Here is a 21,134-nt window from a genome sequence, read left to right on the forward strand (position 1 = left end):
CTGGATAGATGTCTGCCTATTACACATTATGACCATTTTCAACTGTGGGTGGTCTCTGTGAGTCAACAGACGAGGTCAACCTGTATGCTTTTGTGCTGCACATGTCCCTTCACGTTTCCACTTGACTGTCGCATCAGAAACAGCGGAACTAGAGATGTTGAGGAGTGTGGTAATCTCGTGCACAGACATATGACACAAGTGACACCCAATCGTGTGACCATGCTCGAAGTCCGTGAGTTCTGCAGAGTGCCTCATTCTGCTCTCCCACAATGTCCAATGACTACTGAGGTTGCTGATATGAAGAACCTAGCAGTAGGTGGCAGCAAAATGAACCTAATATGAAAAAAAGTAGGTTTTTGGGGGTGTCTGGATACTTTTGGTCACATAGTGTATGTCGTTGCTTTTGTATACTTTTTATTTTGCAAACAGGTTCTTACACAAATTATCTTTCCAAATTTGGCTTTGCAGATGAAGTAAAACACCAATAATTGATAATTGGTTACATTTTCGATATTTATATGCAGAAAACAAAGCTGTTGCAAACTATCTATGATAAAACAGTTCATCTGGATAATTAGCTGTGAAATAGTATCTATTAAGTAATTGCATTTTGTTATTTTGAGCAGAATTTGCATCTATTACACACTTATCGGAAAATGAAAATTTTTCCAGTTTCTAATAATTGGTAATGTGAGAGCAATGTCTAAAGGGCATGGTTTTGTGAACAAATTCATTTTTAGACCTGCTACAACTTTCAAAGTATATAAGTTTGTGAACTGACAAAAGAAATTCAGTTGCAGGAAGGAAACAGTAGACATATTTGTTAGACTATGAGTCATTGATCATTCACATTCAGAATGTTGCATCACTGCTTTGCTGCAGGATTCCAGATTTGTTGAAGAGAGACGAAGACGTTTGCAGCACTATCTGCGTTGTGTGGTTAATCACCTTGTGCAGACCAACAATGAAATGGCTACATCTCCAGACAAGGATCTTCTTGTGTCCCTTGTCCCCTTCTTTGGGTAAGACATTTCAGTTACCTGTTTGTTACTGTAAAAAAAGATGATAATCTTTTAGATGTGGTTCATTTAGAGTGTGTGTGTGTGTGTGTGTGTGTGTGTGTGTGTGTGTGTGTGTGTGTGTTTGTGTTTTGATACACACAATCAGTAGACAGAAAAAGGATTCTACTGCAAAGTAAAGTGCAGCAGATTTACTACGACGACTTTAAGGTAGAAAGTCAAGTACAAAGAAAAGAGCTCTGCTGCTATATAGCAGTGTAGGCCAAATAGTACAGGAAAAGATAAGTGTAGAATACCAGGTCACAAGTATTGCAAACCTAGTGCCTAGCTTACCTAGGTGACAGAATGTATGGACTTTGTGCAGAGATTTTGAGGAAGAGGATTAAGTTCTTATAAAGGCTGTATACGCAGCAAAGGAAGAGAGGTTCCTGGAGTTCCTCGTAAAAAATACATTTCCTCCTTGTAAATGGGAAAGCTTTTATGCACCAGCGTAGAACTACCCAACATGAAATGGCATGTTTTGGAAAGGTCAGTGATGCACGGTAACATGTGCATTGCACAATTTCAAATTACAAAAGTATAAATATGCATTCCACCAAATAAAACACAGTAGTTTCCAAAGGACTGAAATCGAAACCGCAATGTGTTTTTGTCAGCCGGACATACATCACGTCATGTGATCTCACCAGCCAATGACACCGGATATTCAAAGCATAGGACACATGATGATGATGATAATGATGATGATGATGATGTCACCCATAGCAGCATCACTGTTAAGTAGGTGCAAACACATAAATAGGAAAAGTTAATGGTTTAAATTATATAAGTACAGTACAGCGTCTTTCTCGAAGTGGGTTATTCTTTAAGATATATCCAACACAGTTGGCTGGTAAAATTTTGAATAATGGCATAAATGACTGTCCTTCTGGGCCTGAAGTATTTCTAAATGGCTGATCCTCAAAGTGTTAGGTTTAGAATGAATCGATAATTTAAAAAATTCATGTCACATTCTGGTTTAGAATGAATCGATAATTTAAGAAATTCATGTCACATTCTCACATGTAACATGATTCACCTTGAAAAAGAAAATTTACTTTGAAAGTAATGTTTCTCAAACCACAATTTGCAGTATTTTCCAGTGATGTGTTAGGAATGTGAACAGTTGTCATGCCAAGCTCATAAGAAGCAGTTTGTTATGAAGTATTGCATTGTCTTCGTCTGAAGGCCTTTGACACTCATATTTTGGTACATGATTTTACAGGTCCATCTTGATCATACTAATATTTTTTTTTAAAACACTTCACAATTACTGGTTTTGGCTACTGCCATCTTCAGATCATAAAATATTTTGACGTTGATACAACAACAGAATATTTTATGATTTGAAGATGTCAGTAGCCAATACCAGCAATAGCGAAGTGAAAAAATAGTATGAGCAAGACAGACCTCTAAAATAATATACTGTGTTTTGTTGTTCTGAATGGCACATTTTCTTTTGAACTAAAGTCTTATTTTGGTGTTGTTCTCTTTTTTGTTTTGTTGTTAGAGTATCAGTTCTTCCCAGTCAGAATTATAAAAATGTAACTAAGAACCTTCCAAAATATGAAAAAACACTCAAATTTTCTCATATTTTTCCCAGATGAAGAAATTCCTACATTTTCCCTTGATTTCCCAGTTGTCCCGGGGCATATACACCCTGTTAAAGTAGGAGGACCGAGTAACAGCCTGGCCAGCAACTTAGGAGTACAATATTAAATGTCACATGGAAGAGACAGGTGCAGAAACATCACACACACTCATGGGGTTTGTAGAGGTTTTACAGCACCATGATGAGCCCTGTGTTAACACAGCTGTCTGCCATGTACACAAAGAACTGAGTGATTTGCTTTTGACAGCATGATAGCAATGCTCATTTTACCAATGACAGAGCTGTTAAAGTGCAGTTATTAAATATGGTTTTCAAAAATTCCTTCACCAAAGAAGACAATGTATATATTTAAAAAAAAATTGATTCCAGAACTGCTGCCAACATGAGTAAGTTAAAAGTAGATACACTTGGTGTAGCAAACCGGCTTAAATCACTCAATAAAGACTAGTCTGCTGGTCCAGATAGTATACCAATTAAATTGCTTTGAGTATGCAGATATAATAGCTCCGTACTTAACCATCATTTAGAAGCGCTCACTCGATGAAAGATATGTACTAGACATGGGCAAACTCGTTCTTCCTTGGGAACTAGTTCACTGGTGATCGCTCCTTTCTGGGAACCTTTCATTTTTACTCGTTCACCGTTCATTTGTGCTTCATATACGGTTCTTATGAAAAATTGAAAATTTATATCATAGGTGACTGAAGATGCAAGGCGCTAAGAGGGGTCACTAGCCTCCGCCCAGGAGTACAGAGTTTTTATTCGTAACAGAATCCTCACACACTTGTGATTTTCGTGACTCTGCAAAACCTCTTGTTTAGCCAACTATAGTGTAATGTGGCTGACATTATGTGGCTGATTGCAGTGAAATAATATAAGGTGGTGCACAAAAAACTGGCCCTGAGTACAGACTGCTCACCAGTTACACAGAATTTGTTGAGCGCTACGAACAGAATAGGTAAACATGTAATAATTAGGTAATGAAGAAATAACAAAAAAGCTAATGTAAACAACTACTTTGAAACAGTAGATGACAATTAGTCAGTGCAATGAACAGTCTAGTAATCGGGGCCAATTTTTCGTGCATCACTGAAATAATAATGTAGAATTTGTCATATTCTCTTTACAAAATTTAACACCAGACACTCAATTATGGAACGCGGACTTCATTCGGTTGCAAGTTGGTCTGCCTTCCATAACAATGAACATGCTTTTTTTACCTTGGATCAAAAAAAAGATGGAAAATGGCCACTCGTGTGTGCCGTGCTGACTTGCTTTGCGTGTGTAATAAAAAAGAAATCTTGCCTTTTTACAAGTATTTCTTCTACTGTTTATTGAAATAGTGAAGTAAGCTGATGTGCCATTATTTTACGTGAAAAGATGTGTATGTATTACATACCATGTATTTTTATGTAGTTTACATAATTATAAAATACATTTTGATTACCTGTCATGGATGCTGGATAGCATAACAAAAAGAATCAGAAGTTCAGAGTTCAAAAAAGGTATAGAATGGATCTACAATGGGCGCGCATAGCTAACAAAACAAACAAGTCTATACTGAACTAACTATGAGCAGTCGGAAGTGGAACTGTGAGTACAGCCGAGCGAGACAGACAGATGGGAATGAGGCTGAGGTTGGAACGAGACTGGCCGACCTGCCATTGCAGGAACAAGACTGACCATTTCCCGTTCCCAAGAAAACCGTGACTGAAGTGAACTATGAAAGACGCATTCCTTAGAATGCGTTCATTGCCCGTTCCGTTCATCTTCATGAACCGTTCCTTTGGACCCGTTTGTTTGCGAACGACCCATCTCTAATCCGTACCTAAAGTCTGAAAAGTTGCATAGGTCACATCAATACTCAAAAAGGAAATAGGAGTAATCCACCAAATTACAGACCCATATCATCGATTTCAATTTCCAGTAGGATTGCGGAACATATACTGTGTCGAACCTTAAGAGTTACCTCAAAGAAAAAAAATCTCTTGGCACTGTCAGCACAGGTTCCAAAAATACTTTTCTTATGAAACACAACTAGCTTTTTATTCTTATGAAGTAATGAGTGCTATTTGCAGGACACCTCAAATTGCTTCTTTCAGATTTCTAGAAGGCTCTTGATGTCATTCCTCACAAATCACTTCTAATCGAATTGCATGCCTACGGAGTATCATCTCAGTTGTGCAACTGTATTCATGATTTCCTTTGAAAAAGGTCAGAGTTTGTAGCAACTGATGGAAAATCACTGAGCAAAACAGAAGTGATGTCTGGTATTCCCCAATGGAGTGCTATAGGGCCTTGTTTCTACTCTATATAAATGATTTAGGAGATAACCTGAGTAGCCCTCTTAGATTTTTTGAAGATAATACTGTCATTTCCCATGTACTAAAGTTATCAGAAGATCAAAACTTTCAGGGTTTTTGTTCAAAATGTCATACGTTGATATCTGTTCAGTGTTCAGTTCTTGTGCAATAAATAACTGAAAGTGTCCCCGGACTTTATGTATATTCTGTAATGAAAAGTGTGAAGTCATCCACATGAGTAAGAAAAGGAATCTGTTAAATTCCAGTTACCTGATAAATCACAAAAATCTAAAGGCTGTCAATTTGACGAAGTACCTAGGAATAACAATTACAAAGAACTTAAATTGGAACACACTCACAAATACTGGGTGGGGAAGGCGAATTAAAAGCTGCACTTTGTTCATAAATCACTTAGAAGATTCAACAGGTTTACTTATGAGACTGCTTACATTACATCCTCTGCTAGACTGTTGCTCTGTGGTATGGGATCTTTACCAGATAGGACTGATGAAGACCATTGAAAAAGTTCAAAGAAAAGCAGCTCATTTTGTATTATCATGAAGTAGGGGACATTGTGTCATGAATAGTGATATGCGAGTTTAGGTGGCATTCATTAAAATAGACTTGTTTACAGTGACACCTTTTCAAGAAATGTCGATGTCAGACTTTCTCCTACAAATGTGGAAATATTTTGTTGATGCCAACCTACATAGGCAGAAATGACCATTTTAATAAAATAAGAGAAATCTGAGATCATGCTGAAAGATTTAAATGTTTTTCTCATTTGCTGTTAGAGTAGAATATTAGAAAAATGGAGTGAAAGTGGTTTGATGCAACCCTCTGTGAGATATTTAAGCGTGAATTGAAGAGTAGTCTTGCAGCTGTAGAAACAGTCTCATATCTGTACTGATACACAAATCATGGCTTGCAACTGAATAAGAGGGGGAGGGGACTGATTAGCTCAGTCTATAGGCAGACAATTTTGAAAGTAGTTGTTATAGAACAGTACTGTAATATATGTGATTTTTTCCAGAAAAGTAAAATTAATTTGTTTGATCAGCACATTAGGAGGCTTAAAAATGAGATAGAAGAGTTTCTTGTATTTCTGGAAAACGTGGAAAATTCTTAAGCTATTGATGTTTTGTGACAGCTTTCTGAACACTGTGTAAGCACGGGGATGGAGAAGTTAAACAACAGGGATTATAGGGTAGCATCATTTTTATGGAGAGTTAAAAAGGAAAAAGAAGGAACGGCATCATTTGTAAAAGTTGGACACAGTCAAATATAGTGGAACACCGCTTTTGTGCAGATCTCAACTTAGAAGCATGTGAGGGAAATTTATATAAAGGCCAAAATAAAGATTCAACATTACTTGCATACTACAAAAAACTTTAATCTTTTAAGAAATGTTATTAAAATGCCCAGAAGTGTGCACATCCCTACAGGGGATATTGTAAAACTGCAAACAGGACAGTCAGTCCGTGTACAGTATACCAAGACAAACTAACACCTCAATCCTGATTCTGTCTTCGCTAAAAACTTGGCATGCGAACAGAATTGCTCTCTTTTTAACATATAGCATTCTAAATCATTTTTCCCAGTCTCTCTCCATAGTCGAGCCTTCATACTCAGAATCAATCACTCTCTCTCTCTCTCTCTCTCTCTCTCTCTCTCTCTCTCTCTCTCTCTCTCTCTCTCTCTCTCCCCCCCCCCCCTCCACCCACCCCCAAACCATCATTTGCAAAAAATTTAAGAGGGCTGCCCAGATTATCTTCAAAATTGTATATGTAGGTCTTGAATAGCAGAGCACCTATAACACTTCCTTAGGGAACACCAAATATTACTTCTATTTTATTGGGTGGCTTTCCATCAATTACTGCAAACTGTGATCTGTCTGAAAGGAAATAATAAATCCAGTCACACAACTGTGACAATATGCCACAGGCATGCAATTCAATTAGAAGTTTCTTGCCAGCAATGGTGTTAAAAGGCTCCTGGAACTCTAAAAATATGGAAGCGGTTTGAGATTCAGTGTCAATAGCCCTCATTACTTCATGAGAATAAAGAGCTAGCTGTGTTTCACACGAAAAATATTCTTTGAAGTTATGTTGGCTATTTGTCAATAAATGTTCTCTTTGAGGAAATTCATAATTTTACAACACAGTATATACTCCAAAAGTCTATTGCAAATTGACAGTAGTGATATGAATCTGTAATAATGAATTACTCCTTTTTTTTTTCTTCTTGAGTATTGGTGTGACTTGTCAACTTTCCAGTCTTTGGGTATGGACTTTTCTTAGAGCAAGCAGTTGCGTATGATTGCTGAAAGTGAAACTACTGTATTGGCATTCTCTGCAAGGAACGTAACTGGTATACAATCTGGACTGGAGGCCTTGTCTTTGGTAAGTGATTTAAGTTGCTCACTACACCAAGGATTTCTACATCTTAGTTTCTTCTGTTGGCAGTTGGTGATTTGAATTCTGGAATATTTACTTTCTTGCCTTTGGTGGAGAAATTTCAGAAAACTGCATTTAGTAATTCTGCTTTAGTGGCACTATTATCAGTAACATTACCAATGCTATCAGGCAGTGAAGATATTGACTGCATCTTGCCACTGGTGTACTTTACAAACAACTAGAATCTATGTGGATTTTCTGCCAGATTTAGAGACAGAGTTTTGTTGCTTTCATTGAAGTCCACTAAATTTTGAGCTTCAGTAAAACATTCCAATTTTGGAGACTTAGCTTTCTCTTAAATTTGGCATGAATTTTTTGTTGATTCTGCAACAGTGTTCTGACCTTATTTGTGTGCCATGGGGGATCAGTTTCATCTCTTATTAAGTTATTTGTTATGTATCTCTCAATTGCTGTTGTTGTTATGACTTCAAACCACATCTGGTCACTGCTTAAATGGCCAGATCGGAAGGCTGGAGGCAGTCTTAAAAAAGAAGTCAGTTGAATTCTGTTTTTTAAAAGATATATTTTTCATTTAGTTGTGGTGGATTTGGATGTCATGGTATTTAGTCTTACAACTTCTACTTTGTGGTCACTAGTGTCTGTATCCGATGTGATACTCCTTATATGCTCAGTATTGTTTGTTGCTAAGGTCAAGTTATGTTTTGGAACATACTGATACTGTGCACTGGGTGCATGGACCAATATGGAACTGTTAAATCTCTTTGTAAGATAGATGACAAGAATGACTTAAATAGGTGTCCAATTTCCTTAGTGGCATCTTTTTCCAAAATATTTGAAAAAGTAGGCCTAATGTACACAAGAATAGTATTACATTTAAGACATCACTAGTGTTGCAATAAATCCTATTAGAGAGAAAGCAACAGAAGAGACTATTAGCAATTTTTTCAAAATTCATTATGTGGGTCTTTAAAACTGGACTTCACCAAAATTTTAAGAAAACATGTTATATTAAATTCTGCACAACAAATGTTCTTACTAAAAAGTGATGTATCACATGAACAGGAGTCAGTAAATAGGGTAGAATGCTCCAAAATTTTTGGGTGTAGCTACTGATGAAAACTTGAACTGGATGCAGCATATTACTGAGCTCAGTCAGTTAAGTTCAGCAACTTTTGCTGTTCATATAATTTCTAGTTTCAGAAACAAACTAAATATACCTTCTGACATATTTTCACACAATAATGTCTTGTGGAATAATTTTCTGGGGCAATACATCGCCTAGAAAGGAAGTATTGATTGGCCAAAAACAAGCCAAATAATATGTAGTGTTCACCTGTGGTCATCATGTAGGTACCTTTTCAAGGAGTTAGACATTTTAACTGTACCATCACAGTATATACATTCACTAATGAAATTCGTCATAAATAAATTGTCACAATTTGTGAAGATCAGTGATGTTCATAAACAACACTAGAGGAAGACATAACCTTCATTACCCATGATTAAAGCTGACAGTGACTCAGAAATTTAATTTGCAGCAGCAAAATTTTTGATCATTTACCCAATAGTAGACAAGTCTGACAGCAAAGCAAATTTTAAATCTAACTTAAAATTATTTCTCTTGGTCAACTCTTCTGTGGATGAATTTCTATTTAAAAATTGGTATCCTGTTTTTTTTAATTATATATAAAAAAACCAACCAAACTAGTTTTGAAGTGTGGTTGCATGAGTAGGACTAAAAATAGTTATTATAGTCAACACTAATAACGTATACTTATCCTTTGAACTGACTCATTCCAGGTCATTCTGATAAAAGAATAGCTAAAATGATCTATGCAACATCTAACTAACTAGCTGCATATGGCCATATGCATAAATTCTTGTATTGTGTGAAAACTATGTAAAAGTGTAGGAAATGTAACTTCCTGTCCATGATATTGAAGCAGGAGTGTTTGCAGATACCAGATAATAGTGCAGAAGGGGAACCTTGATGTCATTTTTAAAAAAATCTGTTCTCAATCCTAAGGTTGGTTTTCTGCTGAAGAGAACCTTCAGGGATATGGAATGAATCAAGCCATAATTAAGTTTCTGTAATTTACATGTCTTAACTGTACAATGTATTAACAATAAACTATCACTATAGCATACTGCTATTCATACTTGCACCAGCTAAATTTAATGTAGTAAACTTGAAACAAAGGTGCTATCTTGCACGCAAGTGCTGCGCTCTGAGTTATAGCAAATAGATGGCCTTCATCTCCTATTATAAGTTATATATTTACAAATGAAATGACTCACTTTGAGACTTTAATCTTCTCATACTGTCTGTATACACAAAATCATACCTGTATGAGACCAGATAAGTCTCTGTATAAGTCATTTGTATAAGTATCTGCATTTGGGTTTCAGGTTGGATCCCCTATTTTACATTCAATGCTGCGGTTCTGTTCCAGAACATGAAGGACCTCGCAATTCTGTATGTGTGTAAGTGGGAATTTAAAGTAGAGTGGGGTGGCAGTGAAAATTTGGATCAAGGAGGGAGGTGTGTGTGAACTGCTGTGCCAAGGTGGCTCAGTTGGTGACACGCCTGCCTAGTAAGCAGGAGACTTGGATTTGATTCCTTCTTTGACTTGGTATTGAGACCCTTTAAAATATGGTTCTCATGATTCACCACTTTAAAAGAGTCATTTTGGACACATCAATAAACTTAAATCAGTTCACACATTTGATAAAAGAAGCGAAATGCATATGGCAATAAACTGCCTTCATTTAGTTGCATAGACAGTGCATACCTCCAGGAATTTAGAGAAACTAAAGGAAAGATGGACAACAGAAAAAATGTCAATAATTAAATTGGGGTCATAAATAGTTCTAGGCTAGCAAATGCAATCAAGGTTACACTTGTACCAAATAATGCAACATCAGCATCCTCAGATATATAAAAACCCCTACAGTAATGTCCCAGTAAAAGAAACTATTGATATTATTCAACATAACAATTTATTATAAACGATATGTTTATTACTGATGGAAGGTAACACCAGTTAGGTCAACGCATTTGCCCAAGCAATAAGTGGCAATGCAGTCAAAAACAACTTTTACTGCTGGAGTTGAAAAAGAGAGCTCCATTAACTACTTTGACCTTAACATTAAAAAAGTTGACAACAAACATAAGTTTTTGATTTTAAGAAAACTGACTAGTACAAATAGTATCTTCAGGGCCAGTGCATGTCACCCTCCCCCATACAAAAAGGCCTTCTTCACCTCCATGATTCACCACCTCCTTCATCTACATTTGGCCAAAAGCAAATAATGTGATGCACTCAGCATTTTAAAGCAGACTGTAGTAGCTAACGGCGTTTCTGTAAATGACATAATGCGTCCTTACAGTAGGCTAAATAAATGTATAACAAACAGCAGGCACACACATCGGATGTAAGATGCGACTTTAAGGTAAACAACACTCTAAAACTGCAAGTAAAGCACAAACTGGAAAGGACATGTAACAAATTCGATGGGTCTGGATTGATTGTAGTAACTGTGACAAATATTATATCAATCAAACATGCCGCTTTCAATGTAGGATTAAAGAACATTCACAGTTATGGAACAAAACAGCTTTGGGACAGCATGTATCCAAAAGTGGCCATTCTATGGAGAACACAGAGAATAGTATGCGTATTCTCTACAGGGTAGAAAGAGACCGTGCGCCTAACTTGTTAGAAGAGCTTGAAATTTATAAAGTGGAAAAACAAGAGCCAACATAAATGCTTAATTTCCAGAGTGATATTGTGCCAATGCCTACTTTGCTTTGTTGGACAGTGTTTTAATCATTGAATACCTCTCTTTTATATATCTTGCTGATATTGTCACCTAGTTTAGAATGCTTTACATATTTACTTCATTTTCTTACATTGTGTGCATAACTATAGAGTTTTCTTGTTCCTCCTCTCATTAACTAGAATCGTGCTTTTCTTAGAACGATGTTCCACAGGGTACAAGGGGTCCTCGGGTGGTCAAGTTCCGCTAACCCCTTCTCGCTTATGCAACGTTCTTGCGTTGGCACCAACAGAGGGCACTGATTATGTGCGGCAGTCTGTTTACATTTATTAGACTTCTTTAGCTATTTGTTTTGTGATTTTTATATTATTCTGTGTACTCGGAAAGCTGTTTATTAGTTAAGTCATTATCTAAAATATCACCACTTATGTCTTGTTTTATTTCATTCCTTTAATGCATTTTACAACTTATAAGCCCACTACAGATTTTACTGATTGTATCTCCTTTTTTATTTTACGTCATACAATTATCACTGAATAATGTGTGTATATCTACAGTAGCAACATCTGGTGAACATGCAACACGCACATTTTGTAGCTACTGTACGGCAGTTTGTTTTGAACAGTAGTGCTACTGATAAGATGACATTTGCGCATACTATTATTTATATATTTTTGACAATGCTGTCGCTGATTTTGTGTTTAGCATTTGACGATGCCGCTATGGCTCCAGTACGTTAGGACGTGTTTTTATAAAACAGATATGCCTCATCATATTTAATGTGCACAAATGCACATATGTGTCAGTAACACATTTCATCATGGTCTGTTTTATTGTTTTAAGCTGTAGACAATCTGCTAGTTGTATTTGTGTTTTTCCAGTATTTTGCTGCAGAGCTGCAGATTGTTGCTGACCGATATCTATAGTCCAAGGATTTTTTATTTGTGACCATAGACATGAAGTAAAGGAAATTTATTCTATTTTTGAGTCACTACTCAATTTACGACCATGTCACAGCTTGTGATCATACCTCATTACCAGAAATACACAGGAAGATATGAATCTTCAGATAAGATGTAAATAAAATAGAAAGAAACTTCAACATGGGAAAAAATATATTAAAAACAAAGATTCCAAGACTTACCAAGCAGGAAAGCGCCGGTAGATAGGCACAATAAATAAAACGCACAAACACACACACAGAATTTCGAGCTTTCGCAACCGGCGGCTGCTTTGTCAGGAAAGATGAAAGGATGTGTGTTTTAACGGAGAGGGTAAGGAGTCATTCCAATCCCAGGAGCGGAAAGACTTACCTTAGGGGGAAAAAAGGATAGGTATATACTCGGGGCGCGCACGCGCCCACACACACACACACACACACACACACACAAGCAGACATATTTAAAGGCAAAGAGTATGGGCAGAGATGTAAGTCGAGGTGGAAGTGTGGAGGCAAAGATGATGTTGAATGACAGGTGAGGTATGCGTGGCGGCAACTTGAAATTAGCGGAGATGGAGGCCTGGTGGATAACGAGAAGAGAGGATATATTGAAGGGCAAGTTCCCATCTCCAGAGTTCGGATAGGTTGGTGTTGGTGGGAAGTATCCAGATAACTCGGATGGTGTAACACTGTGCCAAGATGTGCTGGCCGTGCACCAAGGCATGTTTAGCCACAGGGTGATCCTCATTACCAACAAACACTGTCTGCCTGTGTCCATTCATGTGAATGGGTTACAGGACTGGAGTAGGTGGTGGTGGGAGGGTGCATAGGACAGGTTTTACACTGGGGCGGTTGCAACCTAATAACAGCAGTTCAGCTGAACAAATTATGAAATGAAATGTCAACCCAGTGGTTGGTTTGAACACCACAGTGCTTTACGAGGCATGAACATATTAGGATAGTGTGTCTTTGCAGTCTTCAGACCTTTCAGCTCACTTACATAGCAGCATAAAGCAGAACCGACAATTACACATGCACTCCAAACCACTGTGCAGCTCAGCATTTTTGTATTAACATGTCATTGTCCGAGTTGGAAGAAGTGATAAGTGACTGAAAGACATTTGAGAATTGTCTAGGGGTTGAACTCCCAAATCTTTTAATTTGTAATCTGACTATGCAGTTGAGTCAGGAAGCTCAAGTATTTTTATGAATTATTATTATTATTATTATTATTATTATTATTACTACTATTATTATTTTTATTTATTTATTTATTTTTATTAAATTATATCAGTTGATTATAATGTACATGGATTACAAATACATTTTCAATTGTCCCTATCTTGAGTCTTACAACTGGTAAATAGTCTTCACAATCAGTGTAATTTTTCAGAGATTCATTTGCGGCTCCAGACGACAGAAGCAACTCTCACAAGAAGGGCACAAGTTCGTGCTCTCGCAGCTTGTTTTCACGCTTGGGGCGAAGTGCAGAAAATCGTGCAGCTGAGAACACTCCCCAGTACACTGGTCTTTAACTGTGGACTTCGTGAGCCAAAGTATATTTGTGAGGTGCAATGTTTGGTGCCAAAAATTGTTCACTCAGGTATTAACAGACACTGTACAGCTGTGACTTATTTCCAAGAAATGTTATGGTTTTCATATTGCATATTCCTCAGGGAAAAAGAATCCTTTATCTTAAGTGATTTGTGTGTGTGTAAATATTGTATAACAAAATTATACCAGGCAACACTATTCATGAGGCAGCTGATGTGTGTTCGTTATTTGATATGATTCAATATAAAATATTTTTTTTACATGCAATGGAAATAGTGTTTTGTATCAATATCTGCTTGGTTCATAATGGGTTTATCTTTTTATATTTTTAAAAATGTAGCCCAGAGCAGCATATACTATGCCATGAATGTTTAAAGACCTGTGCAGTTCATAAATATTTATGATCTTAAAAGTGCAAATTATAGATGTACAACATAGTGGCATATTCCTTTAGTCTAAGGAATAATTGAAGTAGTATGTTGATTTTACTTCGTGTTTCTGATAAGAAACAGTAACACATTCCATGAGTATCACTGTTAATATAAAGTTTTATTACCTAGTCTTTCTCCTTCACCACACAAAAATGTGTAGTAAAACAGGAATCTTTGTTCTTGATTATTTTGTGGCAATTTCATGGGTAAACTCTTAATTATGTTTGTACTAGCAGGCAACAATTGTACTGTGTTCCTTGAATGATAAAAATGTCTAATGTTGTCTGGTGGTGTAATTGAGAGGCAGTGAAATGTCTAGAATGGCTTTAAGCAACCTGTGATAGTAAACACTATAGATTTCTTTTTTCCTTTGTTGATGTATTTTATTTAAAATTTTATCAGTTCTTCTTTGGAAGGGCTTAAGGAGTAATAAGCAGAGCAGTTATAACTAATCATGAAGCACATTTATTTATATTTCTCTAAATATGTAGCTTATTGATTAGCTATACCTAATACTGTGCACTTTTGTGTGTATATATTGTTAAGTTGTTTAATTAGATCTGAATTATGATTGGAAAATATTTTCCTTGATGAAAAAATAACTTTTTTCATAAACACTCTATATGTTCCTTTATTGAGGAATGGATCACTGTCATATTCTGATAGAACTTAAGACAAATATAGGACAATATATTATACCAAATTTGTGGAAGTGCATTACAGTTGTTACAGTATTATTTTTATAATTATTAATTCTTGCTGTAACTATAAAATTTACCTGGCTATCAGTGTTTTTTGTCAGTATTTCAATGCTCCAAATGACATGTAATAAACAAGATCAGGAGAAAAGACAGAAAAAGATTTTCTCAAATTAAAAACAAACTGGAAATTATGGTGGTGTATCATAAAAATGACAGCTTGTGAAGTTTCATTCCTTTAAGCACTTCCATTTGCTGTATCCAGGGCAAATTTAACTTTGTTAGTGCATGCCAACAGTGCAACTGGAGGATTAAGCCACATATCGACCAAGGTCCTTTGCAGACCACTTAAGCAAAAACCACGGTATTTTTTGAAAAGGAGGCCACCCTGCCACCCCATCACTGGCACAGTTCTCAGCAACCACATGAATCTGGTTGACAGTGGCCAATGCAGCTTCCAGCTGTTAGGAAATGGCATCCTACTCCTTCATCACAATCTCACAACAGCCACAACTACTAGTTACCTATATTTGAACTTATTTCTTTCAAGGAAAAATGGAGAAATTAAGTGCAAGACTAGATTGTGCTTAACGATAAACAAGGAGCAATGCACAAACTTATGGTGGTGCTGCTGCCAATCACTGATAGCTGGCATTGGTAGTTTCATTAATCTAGCAATTTATGCTGGCTATTTCACAGAAAATGTACTACCAATTTTTGGATGTGATAGTACAGAAAATTTTGATTTACAAACATTTGTGTGCTTTCCAACTCCTTGCTTAATTTAAGTAACATGCAAATTAATATGCCAGGACAAGGCTTCAACTAAAAGCACATATTGCTTTAGTAAATCTTTATTAATGGAAGGTGAAAGTTTTGTCTACTTACAGTTGCCAGAAGAACATGCCTCATTCATATGAATGCAAAATAAGATTTGACCCTTTAACGTCAGTGATGGGAGCACAATGTGGCCTTACACAGTGTAGAATCATCTGCATGAGAAGGCTCTGCAAGCGGATTTGTGACACGAGACTAGATGCAACAAAATAAAAAACGTTTCCCATGCTTTTTGATCTGGGCTTTCGATTGGCACTGGCAAAGTTAAAAAAATACATACTTTTCGATTATAAAAAATAACAGATTATTGCATATTATTTCACATGGAATATACAGGGTGTCGCTCAAAATGTCACATTGAAAATAGTTTATATAACTTTTAATAAACAGAACATCTCATTTTTTGTTTTTACATTATTCATCAGAATGTTGATGCTCAGTGAGCATGCAGTACTTGTTCAATATGTCCACATTGTTGACGTACCATCTCTTAGAGACAAACTATGTTGTTTCCAACCAGCCTAGACCCAAGTCTACTGTGACTTACTGAAAAACTGTTGATAACCACTCACAGTTGGATTAGATTTAATGGTTTTTGTGCCTGCCTTTACATGTCCCCATAAGAAATAATCAGAGATTAAGATCTTGGCTCTGTGGCAACCACATTGAACCACTCTGAAAACATTATGGATATCAATGGGTCATGACACAGTGCCCAAAATGTTCATGCAGGAAATCCAGAATGTTTGCTTTCTGAGGATGAGCTCCATTTTGAATGAACCATTGTGGGTCAGTTGGTAACAGTATTGCCTAAAGTTGCAGAAGAAAATTGTTCTGAAACAAATCCATGTAGTGGGCATTGTTAACTGTGCTGTTGGAAAAGATTGGCCCAAATGATTCCATGGCTGCAAATGGTGTCCCATACACTCACTTTTTTCTGTTTTACTGCACAACCTAGGTTTCTGGTTATAAGCCCATTTTCAAGTACAAGTACATAGTGGGCTTAAAACATGAAACCTAGGTTGTGCAGTAACATTTATAATAATATTGTGAAACAAGGCCAAAGAACCGTGTTTGTTTAGTTAATTTACAATGTTTCACAAGGAACTCATGGATTCAATGAAAATAAAATATTTATTAGACAACATCAATGTAAGACATTTCACCTGCCACCTCAGAATATAAATTTTACACAAGAAGAGGAGCACACATTACTATTTCTCCTTTCTGAAAAGAAATATACAGCTATGGTCACCAACAACAACAATAATAAAATGCTTTTCTGTATCACGTGAGAAGTGGCCAAGTCACTTACAAGACAAGGTTTTTCGCGAATCTGTCATTTGAAAAATATGGAGTCATCTCATATTCGCAGATTAAACTACTGCGGCTGAGATAAATGTTTTTACATTATTTAATAGATTAATAAATGGCACGTCTAACATTTATAGATGAAGCTTTGGCGGTTGAGGTTTCATAAAAATTTATTTTAAATAATCCCGAAGGGTAGGAGAATACTTGCATTCAAATAGGCTTGAGATTTCCCTACAGGCCGAAGCACTCGATACAGTGTCGACCTTGACTCCCGGCACCAGTGAAGAGGATGTGCGAGACTATCAACTAGCCACCACAACAATCTAATGCTCTGTTTACAAAGTGACAAGTTTTTGAAATACAAGAGGAAATAGCATTAAATTCTAATAACTTAGAAATGTTTGTTGTATTTGAATAGGTCTGCAATAAAAGGTCTCATACATGTATGGATACCATACACAAACATTTATGCTACTTTTTTAAGTAAAAGTCACATTCAGAGACAAAAATCTTGTCCTTTAGAAACCATTATTTGATTCTAAACCCAAGTCAACATTTTGAGCCGCCTTATGCACGGGTAAATAAGGTAGTACTGGCATTCAGTTTTATTTTATATTTCAGTATGATACTGTGAGGTCTATTCTAGGTATCAATTAATTAGCAATTGTCACTCTAGAGATAAAGGAGAGGAGGACGTCGTTATCAGGAGAACTGGTGTTCTACGGATTCGAGCATGTAATGTTAGATCCCTTAATTGGGCAGGTAGGTTAGAAAATTTAGAAAGAGAAAAGGATAGCTTAAAGTTAGATATAGTGGGAATTAGTGGAGTTCAGTGGCAGGAGGAACAAGCCTTTTGGTCAGGTGAATACAGGGTTATAAATACACAATCAAACAGGGGTAGAGCAGGAGTAGGTTTAATAATGAATAAAAAAATAGGAGTGCAAGTAAGTTACTACAAATAGCATAGTGAACGCATTATTGTGGCCAAGATAGACACGAAGCCCACGCCTACTACAGTAGTACAAGTTTATATGCCAACTAGCTCTGCAGATGATGAAGAAATTGATGAAATGTATGATGAGATAAAAGAAATTATTCAGATAGTCATGGGTGACTGGAATTCGGAAGTAGGAAAAGGGAGAGAAGGAAATGTAGTAGGTGAATATGGACTGGGGGTAAGAAATGAAAGAGGAAACTGCCTGGTAGAATTTTGCTCAGAGCATAACTTAAGCATAGCTAACAGTTGGTTAAAGAATCATGAAAGAAAATTGTATACATGGAAGAAATCTGGATATACTAGAAGGTATCAGATAGGTTATATAATGGTAAGAGAGAGATTTAAGAACCAGGTTTTAAATTGTATGACATTTCCAGGGGCAGATGTGGACTCTGACCACAATCTATTGGTTATGAACTGTAGATTAAAATTGAAGAAACTGCAAAAAGGTGGGAATTTAAGGAGATGGGACCTGGATAAACTGACTAAACCAGAGGTTGTACAGAGTTTCAGGAAGAGCATAAGGGAACAATTGACAGGAATGGGGGAAAGAAATACAGTATAAGAAGAATGGGTAGCTTTGAGGGATGAAGTAGTGAAGGCAGCGGAGGATCAAGTAGGTAAAAAGGAGGAGGCTAGTAGTAATCCTTGGGTAACAGAAGAAATATTAAATTTAATTGATGAAAGGAGAAAATATAAAAATGCAGTAAATGAAGCAGGCAAAAAGGAATACAAACGTCTCAGAAATGAGATCGACAGGAAGTGCAAAATGGCTAAGCAGGGATGGCTAGAGGACAAATGTAAGGATGTAGAGGCTTACCTCACTAGGAGTAAGATAGATACTGTCTCCAGGAAAATAAAAGAGACCTTTGGAGAAAAGAGAACCACTTGTATGAATATCAAGAGCTCAGATGTAAACCCAGTTCTAAGCAAAGAAGGGAAACCAGAAAGATGGAAGGAGTATACAGAGGGTCTATACAAGGGTGATGCACTTGAGGACAGTATTATGGAAATGGAAGAGGATGTAGATGAAGATGAAATGGGAGATACGATACTGCGTGAAGAGTTTGACAGAGCACTGAAAGACCTGAGTCGAAACAAGGCCCCCAGAGTAGACAACATTCCATTGGAACTACTGATGGCCTTGGGAGAGCCAGTCCTGACAAAACTCTACCATCTGGTGAGCGAGATGTATGAAACAGGTGAAATACCCTCAGACTTCAAGAAGAATATAATAATTCCAATCCTAAAGAAAGCAGGTGTTAACAGATGTGAAAATTACTGAACTACCAGTCTATAAGTCACAGCTGCAAAATACTAACGTGAATTCTGTACAGACAAATGGAAAAACTGGTAGAAGCAAACCTCAAGGAAGATCGATTTGGATTCCATAGAAATACTGGAACACGTGATGCAATACTGACTCTATGACTTGTAGAGAGATTAAGGAAAGGCAAACCTACGTTTCTAGCATTTGTAGACTTAGAGAAAGCTTTTGACAATGTTGACTGGAATACTCTCTTTCAAATTCTGAAGGTGGCAGGGTAAAATACAGGGAGCGAAAGGCTATTTAAAATTTTTACAGAAACGAGATGGAGGTTATAAGAGTAGTGGGACATGGAAGGGAAGCAGTGATTGGTAAGGGAGTGCGACAAGGCTGTAGCCTCTCCCCGATGTTATTCAATCTCTATATTGAGCAAGCAGTAAAAGAAACAAAAGAAAAATTTGGAGTAGGTATTAAAATCCAGGGAGAAGAAATAAAAACCTTGAGGTTCGCTGATGACATTGTAATTCTGTCAGAGACAGCAAAGGACTTGGAAGAGCAGTTGAACGGAATGGACAGTGTCTTGAAAGGAGGATATAAGATGAACAGCAACAAAAGCAAAACGAGGATAACTGAATGTAGTCAAATTAAGTCGGGTGATGCTGAGGTAATTAGATTAGGAAATGAGACACCTAAAGTAGTAAAGGAGTTTTGCTATTTGAGAGCAAAATAACTGATGATGGTCGAAGCAGGGAGAATATAAAATGTAGACTGGCAATGGCAAGGAAAGCGTTTCTGAAGAAGATAAATTTGTTAACATCGAGTATAGATTTAAGTGTCAGGATGTCCTTTCTGAAAGTATTTGTATGGAACGTAGCCATGGACGGAAGTGAACATTGACAATAATCAGTTTAGAAAAGAAAAGAATAGAAGCTTTTGAAATGTGATGCTACAGAAGAAAGCCAAAGATTAGATGGGTAGATCACATAACTAATGAGGAGGTATTGAACAGAATGGGGGAGAAGAGGAATTTGTGGCACAACTAGACTAGAAGAAGGGATCGGTTGGTAGGACATGTTCTGAGGCATCAAGGGATCACCAATTTACTATTGGTGGGCAGCGTGTAGAGTAAAATTTGTAGAGGGAGATCGAGAGATGAATATACTAAGCAGATTCAGAAGGATGTAGGTTGCAGTAGGTCCTGGGAGATGAAGAAGCTTGCACAGGATAGAGTAGCATGGAGAGCTGCATCAAACCAGTCTCAGGACTGAGGACAACAACAACAACAACAACAACAACAACAACAACAACAACAGGGCACATTCTGAAGCATCATAGGGTCACCAATTTAATACTGGAGGGAAGCATGGGGGAGAGGGGAGGGGAGGGGGAGGGTGCGGGGGTAAAAATCATAGTGGAACACCAAGAGGTGAACACAGTAAGCAAATTCAGAAGGATGTAGATTGCAGTAGTTACTAGGAGATGAAGTGAAGGGGCTTGCACTACGTTTTTTTGTTTTGTGAAGAGCAAAATTCTACATTTCTGAACATTTAGAGCAACTTGCCTATCTCTCCACTATGTTGATGGCTGTGTAGTGCTGGAATGGGAACAGGGAATGGCATTAGATGGGTGAGGACAACGACTAACGAAGTTTGAGGACAGGAGGATTACAGGAACGAAGGATATATTGCAGGGAGAATTGCCATCTGTGCAATTCAGAAAAGTTGGTGATGGTGGGAAGCATCCATATGGAACAGGCTGTGAACCAGCCGTTGAAATGAAGAATCCCGTGTTAGACAACGTGCTCAGCGACAGGGCGGTTCAGTTGTTTCTTGGCTGCAGTTTGTCGGTGGCAATTCATGCGGACAGACAGATTGTTAATTGTCATGTCCACATATAGTGCAGCACAGTGGTTGCAGCTTAGCTTGT

The 21,134-nt window shown here is 37.1% G+C and overlaps 1 protein-coding gene across 4 annotated transcripts in view; it reads left to right on the top strand.

Annotated features, from left to right (window-relative positions):
• LOC126282715 (sorting nexin-29) overlaps window positions 1-14,987 on the top strand; it is a 162,892-nt gene extending 147,905 nt beyond the window's left edge. For all 4 annotated transcript variants that reach the window (XM_049982216.1, XM_049982218.1, XM_049982219.1 and 1 more), the window contains exons 14-15: window positions 883-1,022; window positions 13,504-14,987. In XM_049982216.1, coding sequence (XP_049838173.1) covers window positions 883-1,022; window positions 13,504-13,645 — 282 coding nt within the window. In that variant the 3' untranslated portion in view covers window positions 13,646-14,987. The remainder of the gene's footprint in view (window positions 1-882; window positions 1,023-13,503) is intronic.
• The last annotated feature ends 6,147 nt before the right edge of the window (window positions 14,988-21,134 follow it).

This window comes from Schistocerca gregaria, chromosome 1, assembly GCF_023897955.1.
Source record: "Schistocerca gregaria isolate iqSchGreg1 chromosome 1, iqSchGreg1.2, whole genome shotgun sequence".
NCBI classification, from domain to species: Eukaryota; Metazoa; Arthropoda; class Insecta; order Orthoptera; family Acrididae; genus Schistocerca; species Schistocerca gregaria.